Genomic DNA, 10776 nt, shown 5'->3' with positions numbered 1-10776 from the left:
AGTCCATTGTATATTCAATATTCTTCCCCAACACCACAATTGAAAGGCGTCAATTCTTCTTCGGTCTTCCTTATTCATTGTCCAGCTTTCACATGCCTATCATGCAATTGAAAATACCATGGCTTGGGTCAGGCACACCTTAGTCTTCAAGGTGACATCCTTGCTCTTCAACACTTTAAAGAGTCCTTTGCAGCAGATTTACCTAATGCAATGCGTCTTTTGATTTCTTGACTGCTGCTTCTATGGCTGTTGATTGTGGATCCAAGTAAAATGAAATCCTTGACAACTTCAATCTTTTCTCCACTTATCATGATGTTGCTCATTGGTCTAGTTGTAAGGATTTTTGTTTTCTTTATGTTGAGGTGCAATCCATACTGAAGGCTGTGGTCTTTGATCTTCATTAGTAAGTGCTTCAAGCCCTCTTCACTTTCAGCAAGCAAGGTTGTGTCATCTGCATAACACAGGTTGTTAATGAGTCTTCCTCCAGTCGTGATGCCCCGTTCTTCTTCATATAGTCCAGCTTCTCGGATTATTTGCTCAGCATACAGATTGAATAGGTGCGGTGAAGGATACAACCCTGACGCACACCTTTCCTGACTTTAAACCAATCAGTATCCCCTCGTTCTGTCTGAACAACTGCCTCTTGATCTGTGTAAAGGTTCCTCATGAGCACAGTTAAGTGTTCTGGAATTCCCATTCTTTGCAATGTTATCTGTAATTTGTTATGATCCACACAGTCAAATGCCTTTGCATAGTCAATAAAACACAGGTAAACATCCTTTTGGTATTCTCTGCTTTCAGCCAGGATCCATCTGACATCAGCAATGATATCCCTGGTTCCACGTCCTTTCCTGAAACCGGCCTGAATTTCTGCAAGTTCCCTGTCAATATACTGCTGCAGCAGTTTTTGAATGATCTTCAGCAAAATTTTGCTTGCATGTGATATTAACGATATTGTTCTATAATTTCCACATTCAGTTGGATCACCTTTCTCGGGAGTAGGCATAAATATGAATGTCTTCCAGTCAGTTGGCCAGGAAGCTGTCTTCCATATTTCTTGGCATAGACGAGTGAGCACCTCCAGCCCTGCATCTGTTTGTTGAAACATCTCAATTGATATTCCATCAATTCCTGGAGCCCTGTTTTTCACCAATGCCTTCAGAGCAGCTTGGACTTCTTCCTTCAGTACCATCGGTTCTTGGTCATATGCCACCTCTTGAAATGGTTGAACATTCACTAATTCTATTTGGTATAATGACTCTGTGTATTCCTTCCATCTCCTTTTGATGCTTCCTGCATCACTTAATATTTTCCCCATAGAATCTTTCACTATTGGAACCTGAGGCTTGAATTTTTTCTTCAGTTCTTTCAGCTTGAGAAATGCCAAGCGTGTTCTTCCCATTTGGTTTTCTATCTCCAGCTCTTTGCACATGTCATTATAATACTTTACTCTGTCTTCTCAAGCTGCCCTTTGAAATCTTCTGTTCAGTTCTTTTACTTCATCAATTCTTCTTTTTGCTTTAGCTGCTGGACGCTCAAGAGCAAGTTTCAGAGTCTCCTCTGACATCCATCTTGGTCTTTTCTGTCTTTCCTGTGTTTTCAGTGACCTCTTGCTTCGTGTGTGATGTCCTTGATGTCATTCCACAACTTGTCTGGTCTTTGGTCATTAGTGTTCAGTGTGTCAAATCCATTCTTGAGATGGTCTCTAAATTCAGGTGGGATATACTCAAGGCCATATTTTGGCTGTCATGGACTTGCTCTGATTTTCTTCAGTTTCAGCTTGAACTTTGACTATTATTCAAATTTATGCACCAACCACTAGAGCCAAAGGTGAAGAAATAGAAGATTTTTATTAGCTGCTGAATTCTGAATTTGATCGAACACGCAATCAAGGTGCATTGATAATTACTGGTGATTGGAATGCAAAAGCTGGAAACAAAGAAGAAGGGTCAGTAGTTGGAGAATATGGCCTCAGTGATAGGAACAATGCCAGAGATCGAATGGTAGAATTTTGCAAGACCAACCAACGACTTCTTTCACCAACATAAACTGCGGCTATACACATGGACCTCACCAGATGGAGCATACAGAAATCAAATTGACTACATCTGTGGAAAGAGAGGATGGGAAAGCTCAATATCATCAGTCAGAACAAGGCCAGGGGCCAACTGTGGAACAGACCACATCAATTGCTCATATGCAAGTTCAAGCTGAAACTGAAGAAAATCAGAGCAAGCCTTAGGTGATCCTGTACGACATAGTAAAACTGCCTGATAGAATTTCCAAGACTGTAATTGCCTTAGTCATCTAGTGCTGCTATAACAGAAATACCACAAAAGGATGGCTTTAACAGAGAGAAATTTATTTCTTTACAGTAAAGTAGGCTAAAAGTCCAATATCAGGGTGTCAGCTCCAGGGGAAGGCTTACTCTCTCTGTCAGCCTTCTCATCAATCCTCCCCAGATTAGGAGCTTCTTTGCACAGGAACCCCGGGTCCAAAGGATGCACTCTGCTCCTGGCCGTGCTTTCTTGGTGGTATAAGGTTCACCAACTCTCTGCTTGCCTCCCTTTCCTTTTATCTCTTGAGAGATAAAAGGTGGTACAGGCCACACCCCAGGGAAACTCCTAGTTACTTTGGATCAGGGAGGTGACCTGGGTAAGGGTGGTATATACAATCCCACCCTAATCCTCTTTAACATAAAATTAGAATCACAAATGGAAGACAACCACAGAATACTGGGAATCATGGTCTAACTAAGTTAATACATACATTTTTGGGGGGACGTAATTCAATCCATAACAGTAATCTTTATGGAAAGAGACTGCCACATCTTTCTTTCATGGAGTTCCTGGTGGGTTTGAACAAATGACCTTTAGGTTAGCAACCCAACACTTAAACCATTGCGCCCCCAGGGCTCTTTAAGCTACTTACAGTCATGGGTAAAAGGACTAAGAAGAAAAGCCACTTTTCTTCTTTAACAGAATGTCACCTACCTAGCGGGATTGTTGGAATGATAATGAAATAGCATACCTTGAATACCTTTTCTTGTTTCAAACTTTTATGCCTTTGCTGGTCCCACAGTCTGGAATATACTTGCCTTTCCCTCTCCCATCACTTCCAATTGGTCTTGTTGGGTACAATAGAGTGTACGCAGCTGTGGAGGAGGCCATTAGGGAAGGCAAGTGCATTGTTTGATTTCTTGACTGCTGCTTCCATGAATGTTGATTGTAGATCCAAGTAAAATGAAATCTTTGACAATATCAGTATTTTCTCCAGGTATCATGATGTTGCTTATTGGTCCAGTTGTGAGGACTTTTAATACATAGTACCAAGGTATTGGTATTACCTTAATTTGTTTGCCTCCCGCACCAGACCTACACTCCCTGAAGGCAGAGGCTGTATCTTCTAATTCTTCTGTGTGGCTCCAGCACTGCCATAGTATGTGTCCTGTTGGATGAATAAATGGCTCTCTGAGAAATCCTACTGTATAATGAGGGCTTCATGTATGAGAGTCTTCCTTTTCATTACTCTCTTTCTGAAGGCAGCAGACATTTTGAATAAAGACTGAAAGGCAAAAAACAAAAAAAGATTTTTTGTATTTGGAATTAGCATCTTCCAGTAAATCTTGTATGATGGAAGGCCTCCATACTGAAGGAGGCAAGCACTATGACACTATGGTTTTTCCCGGCTGACCTGGACCAACAGCACCCAGGTTCCCTTAACCTCACATGGAAAGGCTGGGCCCTACCTCGCTCCATAGCTGCCTTTTACCTGGTAAGATGCAGAGGCTCTTCCACCCATAGGGCAGGGGCAGGGCTAGCTGCTGTCTTGACAAGAGTGGAGTGGCACACAAAGTAATAGTAAAACAGAATGATAATGCCTTTCCTAATGGCCTCCTTCACAGCTGTGTACACTGATTTAATCTTTCCAAAGCACTCTTTTGTTTATGAGGCCTCTGGGTACAATTTTATGCCTGACTGAAGAGGTTGCTAATAGCTGCCATATTTGTGTTTAAGGACCTGCAAAGGATTAAACGAAGTATTTTAGATCAATGAGCCATAATAAACTAATAATATTTTGAAAATAATATATGTTTTCAGCCAATAATTAACTCAAATCTGGTGAACTTTAAATGACAAAAATACTAATTATAAATGCAGTATTTCCTTGTATCCTTCAATTGGGATGGAAAAAAAGAGAAGGAGAGGAAATTCAGGGCACTTCGGGGATGGGGGCATGGACACTGTACTCCTTCCCCTGGTATCCTGGCTGAGCATGGGTGATGTCACTTAGTGAAATCCTGGATTTCATTACCTGTTGATAGGGATGGAGCAGAAGTCTTAGAACTAAACCATCCGATTGGGTGGATAGGGCTTTTTTTTTTTAACGTGTTTATTTTCCAGGCCTAAGGTTTTCAGTGGAGTCCTAGGTAGTGCAAATAGTTAATGTGCTCGGCTACTAACCAAAAGGTTGACAGTTCGACTCCACCCAGACGGACTTTGGAAGAAAGACCTGGTTAGATTCTACTTCTAAAAAATCAGTCATTGAAAACCCTATGGAGCACACTTCTATGGTGACACATATGGGGTCACAATGGGTTGGAATCCACTTGACGACAACAAGTTTGCATTTAGGAGAATTGCCAGAGAAACCCCTAAGAGGATCTTGGAAACAGGCGATGGGTCTTAGAAAAGGGACTCATGTTTTTTTAAGCCTCTGTAATGTGCCAGGTTGCCTGATGAAATATATTGTGTGAAGTGGCAGAGCTGGTCAGTGGCAGGGCTACAGAGCCAACATGGAACTCCAAAGCCCATGTTCTTTTCAACATATGATGTTACATTTCTTTTAAGAGCACTTTTCGAGGTGGGGAGGGGAGATTTTTTTTCCTTCCGACACATTGCAAAAATGTGTTTCTATACTTTCTACATCTCTCAGTCGTACCAGTATTTTTTTTCTACTCTCAAAGGTAATATATAAACATTATATAAATTTTAGACCATTTTTTAAAAAAAACTCAAGATGAAATTAAAACCGTCTACAATTCTGCCACCTAAATAAATCCCTGCCAAATTTCTGATGTATTTTCTTCCAGATTTTGCTTCCATGCAAATGTGATAAAATATGTCGTCATTGTTGTCAGGTGGGTTCAGACTCACATTGACCCCTCTGTACAACAGAATGAAACACTGTCCAGTCCTCTGCCATCTTCACAATCTTTGCTGTGTGAGCCCATTGTTGTAGCCACTGTGTCCATCCATCTCATGAAGGGTATTCCTATTTTTCTCTGACCCTCTACTTTACCAAGCATGATGTCCTTCTTCAGGGCCTGATACCTCCTGATAACATGTCCAAAGTAAGTGAGACGAACTCTTGCCATCCTCACATCTGAGGAGCATTCTGGCTGTACTTCTTCGAAGACAGATTTGTTCGTTCTTCTGGTAGTCCATGGTATATTCAATATTCTTCAATAACTCCACAATTCAAAAGCATCCATTTTCCTTTGGTCTTCCCTTATTCCTTGTCCATCTTTCACATGCATGTGAGGTGATTGAAAATACCAGGCTTGAGTCAGATGTACTTGAGCCCTCAAAGTGACATCTTTGCTTTTAAATACCTTAAAGGTATTTTGCAGCAGATTTGCCCAATGCAAGATGTCTTTAACTTCTTGTCTGCTGCTTCCCTGGGTGTTGATTATGGATTCAAGTAAAATAAAATACTTGAAAATTTCAATATTTTCTCTATGTATCATGATGTTGCTTGTTGGTCCAGGTGTGAGGATTTTTGTTTTCTTTATGTTGAGGTGTAATCCATACTGTAATCTTTGATCTTCATCACTTCAAGTCCTTTTCACTTTCACCAAGCAAGGTTGTATCATCTGGGTATTGCAGGTTGTTAATGAGTCTTCTTCCAGTCCTGATGATGTTGCTTTCTTCTTCATATAGTTCAGTTTCTCAGATTATTTGCTCAGTGTACAGATTGAATAAGTATGGTGAAAAGCTATAACCCTGATGTACACCATTCCTGATTTTAAGCCATGCAGTATCTATGATCCATGCAGATAAATGCCTTTGCATAGTAAATAAAACGCAGGCAAACATCTTCCTGGTATTCTCTGCTTTCAACCAAGATCTATCTGACATTATCCACGATATCCCTCATTCTACTTCCCCTTCTGAATGCGGCCTGAATTTCTGGCAGCTCCCTATTGATGTACTGCTGCAACCATTTTTTAATTACCTTCAGCAAAATTTTACTTGCATGTGATATTAATGATATTATTTGATAATTTCCACATTCGGTTGGGTCACGTTTCTTTAGAATGGGCACAAATATGGATCTCTTCCAGTCAGTTGCCAGGTAGCGGATTTCCAAATTTCTTGGCATAGACGAGTGAGCGCCTCCAATAGCATACCATTTTGTTGAAACATCTCAATTGGTATTCTGATAATTGCTGGAGCATTGTTTTTGCCAGTACCTTCAGTGCAGCTTGGGCTTCTTCCTTCAGTGCCGTTGGTTCTTGATCATATACTACCTCCTGAAATGATAAAAAGTCAACTAATCCTTTTTGGGACAGTGACACTGTGTATTTCTTCTATCTTCTTTTGATACTTCCTGCATTTTCTCCATAGAATCCTTCAATATTGCAGCTTGAGGCTTGAATTTTTTATTCAGTTCTTTCAGCTTGAGAAATGTCAAGTGTGTTCTTCCCTTTTGTTTTTCTAACTCCAGGTCTTTGCACATTTCATTATAATACTTTGTCTTCCCAAGCCACCCTTTGAAATCTTCTCTTCAACTCTTTTACTTCATCATCTCTTATATTCAGTTTAGTTAGGGTACATTAAAGACCAAGTTTCAGAGTCTCTTCTGACATCCATTTTGGTCCTGTCTTTCCTGTCTTTTTAATGACCTTTTGCTTTCTTTATGTATGATGTCCTTAATGTCATCCCATGACTCCTCTGATCTTTGGTCATTAGTGTTCAATGCATCAAATCTATTCTTGAGATGGTCTCTAAATTCAGGTGGGATATACTCAAGGTTTTATTTTGGCTCTCATGGACTTCTTTTAGTTTTCTTCAGCTTCAATTTGAACTTGCGTATGAACAGTTGATGGTCTTCCTGCAGTTGGCCGCTGGCCTTGTTTGACTGATGATATTGAGCTTCTCCATCATCTGTTTCCACAGATATAGTTGATGTGATTCTTGTGTATTCCATCTGGCAAAGTCCACATGTATAACTGCCGTTTATGTTGTTGAAAAAAGGTATTCCCAATGAATAGGTCATTGGTCTTGCAAACTTCTAACATGCAATCTCAGGCATTATTTCTATTACCAAGGCTGTATTTTCCAACTACTAATCCTTCTTCCTTGTTTCCAACCTTTGCATTCCAATCACCAGTAATCAGTGCATCTTGATTACATGTTTGATCAATTTCAGACTGCAGAAGTTGATAAAAATTTTCAATTTCTTCACCTTTTGCATTTTTGGTTGGTGTGTAAATTTGAGCAATACTCGTATTAACTGGTCTTCCTTGTAGGCATATGAATATTTTCCTATCACTGACATCATTGTACTTCAGGATAGATCTTGGTGAAATGTTCTTTTTGGTAATGAATGCAACACCATTCCTCTTCAATTCATCCTTCCTGGAATAGTAGATCGTATGATTTTCTGATTCAAAACAGCCAATACCAGCCTATTTCAGCTCACTATTGCCTAGGATATTGATCTCAAAGTGTTCCATTTCATTTTCTGGTAACTTCCCATTTTCCTAAATTCATACCCCGTACATTGTATGTTCTGACTACTAACGGATGTTTGCAGCTATTTCTTCTCATTTTGAGTCATCCTGTAGAGACAAATTAAGATTCCCGAAAGCTTTACTCCATCTACATCATTGAAGTTGACTCTACTTTGAGGAGGCAGCTCTTCCCTAGCCATATTTTGAGTGCCTTCCAACCTGAGGGGCTCATCATCTGGCACTGTATCAGACAGTGTTCTGGTGCTATTCATAAGGTTTTCACTGGCCAAATTTTCAAAAGTAGATTACTAGGTCCTTCTTCCCAGCCTGATTAGTCTGAAAGCTTCACTGAAACCTGTCTACCATGGATAACCCTGCTGGTATTTGAAATACTGGTAGCATAGCTTCCAGGATCACAGCAGCAGGCAGGCCACCACAGTATGACAAACTGACCAAATAATAAATAAAATATGTGAATAATATTGGAGTTATATTTTTTGTACATTTAGCATCCTAATTTAAAAAAATAGCACTATTTGATGTCACTGGATGTTTTCTGAAAAATATTATTTTATAATTACATACTATTCTATGGTGTATAACCCCTATTAATGAATATTTAGGCTGTTTCCACATTCGCTTTATAAATAAAAATTCAATAAACATTGAGTCTAGCACAGTGTGTAGCTTCTAATAGACATCCACGTATTTGATGAACAAATAAATCAGTTTTTGCATGCCTTTCCAATCATTTCTTTTGAACACCCTTCTAAAGTAAACCTTATTAGATCAAATTACCTGAATATTGCCAGAGTCTTGAGATATGTTCTCAATTTTTTTGCTAAAAGGGTTATACCAATTTTGATATTCAGAAATTCTGAAACTTGTTTTTTTAAATAATCTTAGTTACTAATGTTTGTGCTTATCATCTTTACTATCATAAATTGAATGAGACACATTATCAAAACCCATCCCTGAAATTCATTATTTAGTGAAAAAGTATATTTAACATTTATTGAGGACTTAAAATATACCATACTATTCTAAGTACTTTACCTATATTCATACTTTCATTGTGAGTATGAAATGCCATCAAGCAGGTACTGAAACTCTAGGTTGTTCATCAACTTTCCCAGGGACCACACTGTACTACCTTGTAGTTACAAATATGAATGAAGCAGACAGAGAATTAATTATGATATAGTGTAGTGAATGATAGGAGAATGTGAACGAATCAAAAGAACACACAGAACTCTGAAGTGTTTATGGAATGATTCACAGATGATTTTGAAAAATGAATGGGAGCTTGCCAGGAAGACAGAACGAAAGATCACAGAAGACAGAGAAAAGAGCAAATACTAAACACAGAACATAGAATGTAGCCTAGAGGGGTGAGTGGTGAGGAGTGGGAAGAAAGAAGCCTAGTACTTTCAGGGAATAATAGAGAAAGGTAATAATAACTAAGGACTGGGCTCTGGGGTCATAGGGCTGTGGTTCAAATCTAGCTCTCCCACTCATTAGGTGTTTGACCTTGTGATGCTTAATGTGATAAAATATGTAATGGCATATCAGAGTTCCTGGCACGAAGTCAACACTCAGTAAATGTTCACTGGGAGTGTTGGTGGTAGTGGTGACTAGTGGTAGTGATGGTGATGATGGTGATAGTGGCAGTGGTGGTGAAGGTGCTGGTGGTGTCGATAATGATTGTGACAGTGGTAGCAATGATGGTGACAGTGGTGGTAGTGATGGTGACAGTGGTGGTAGTGATGGCAACAGTGGGAGCAGTGATGGTGACAGAGGTGGTAGTAATGGTGATGGTGGTGGTAATGGTGACAGTGTGGTAGTGATGGTGGATGGTGACAGTGGTAGTTGTGATGGTGATTGTGACAGTGGTGGTGGTGATGGTAAAAGTGGTGGTGGGAAAGGTGACGGTGATGGTGGTGATAGTGGTGGTAGTGATGGTGGATGGTGACTGTGGTAGTTGTGATGGTGATGATGACAATGGTGGTAGTGATGGTGACAGTGGTAGTTGTGATGCTGATGGTGACAGTGGTAGTTGTGATGCTGACAGTGATGGTGGTGGTGGTGGTGATAGTGTTGGTGGTGATGATGACAGTGATGGTGGTGATGGTGACAGTGGTAGTTGTGATGCTGACAGTGATGGTGGTGGTGGTGGTGATAGTGTTGGTGGTGATGATGACAGTGACGGTGGTGATGGTGACAGTGGTGGTAGTGATGGTGACAGTGATGGTGGAGACAGTAGCAGTGATGGTGATGACAGGGGGCTGTGGTGGAGTTGTTGATAGTGGTAGTGATGATGATAGACTAAAACTGCTCAAGAATTAAATTCAAGAGTGGTGAGGCGGTACGACTGAATGGTGTATGTGTGGGGGCACTATGATAAGAAATGAACGTAGAAGATGGGGAAATATCAGGCCAACAAGAACTTCATGTGCTATGCTAATAAGCTGGGACATTTTCTTGGAGGTGGTTGGGGTGAGCAGAAGAGGGTCTTAAGCAAAGGAGTCATGTGATCTGATCTGGAATGAAGCAAATATTTTAAGACAAGTGTCCTTCAAATCCCACCATCTAGACATCCACACACTCTGCTTATGTGTAAGCACTTGAATCCGCTTTGGAGCAGAGAATAACCATGTTTCAGGTCCAAGGAAAAAAAACGTAATTCAACACAATGTGGAAGTTACTTGGAACAGGTCAACAGGATGGTGAGAGGAAGGGAAAACCTGGCATAAGGATAGAGAGATGAATGTATTGGAGATGTTTCACCGAACAGATTTGGGTACACTTCATTGAATAATCAATTAACAAACAAACAAAAAAAACTTAGAATGGTATCATGTCCATAGTAGCACCCACTGAATGATTTTAAAAACAGGCAAGTGGCACAAGAAGATTAATGTTTTTAGAAAGATCCTTCTGGTTATTACCTGGGGAATGGATCTGTGTCTGTGGGGAGAGGTGGAAAAATAGAAGTGAAAATAGAGGCCTGTTAGTGGGCTACTTTGTAGTCCAACAGA

At 40.1% G+C, this 10776-nt stretch overlaps 1 protein-coding gene across 1 annotated transcript; it reads left to right on the top strand.

Annotated features, from left to right (window-relative positions):
- Positions 1 to 9612: 9612 nt before the first annotated feature.
- Positions 9613 to 10041, top strand: LOC135230543 (loricrin-like). The gene has a single exon (XM_064279953.1). It carries the CDS (start codon positions 9613 to 9615, stop codon positions 10039 to 10041), a length of 429 nt encoding a protein of 142 aa, XP_064136023.1.
- The last annotated feature ends 735 nt before the right edge of the window (positions 10042 to 10776 follow it).

Source organism: Loxodonta africana, chromosome 3, assembly GCF_030014295.1.
Source record: "Loxodonta africana isolate mLoxAfr1 chromosome 3, mLoxAfr1.hap2, whole genome shotgun sequence".
NCBI classification, from domain to species: Eukaryota; Metazoa; Chordata; class Mammalia; order Proboscidea; family Elephantidae; genus Loxodonta; species Loxodonta africana.
This window is presented reverse-complemented; position numbering and strand designations above follow the sequence as displayed.

What these genes read in the sequence shown, in the direction of transcription:
- LOC135230543 (XM_064279953.1), top strand. Translation starts at nt 9,613, where the DNA reads ATGGTGATTGTGACAGTGGTGGTGGTGATGGTAAAAGTGGTGGTGGGA.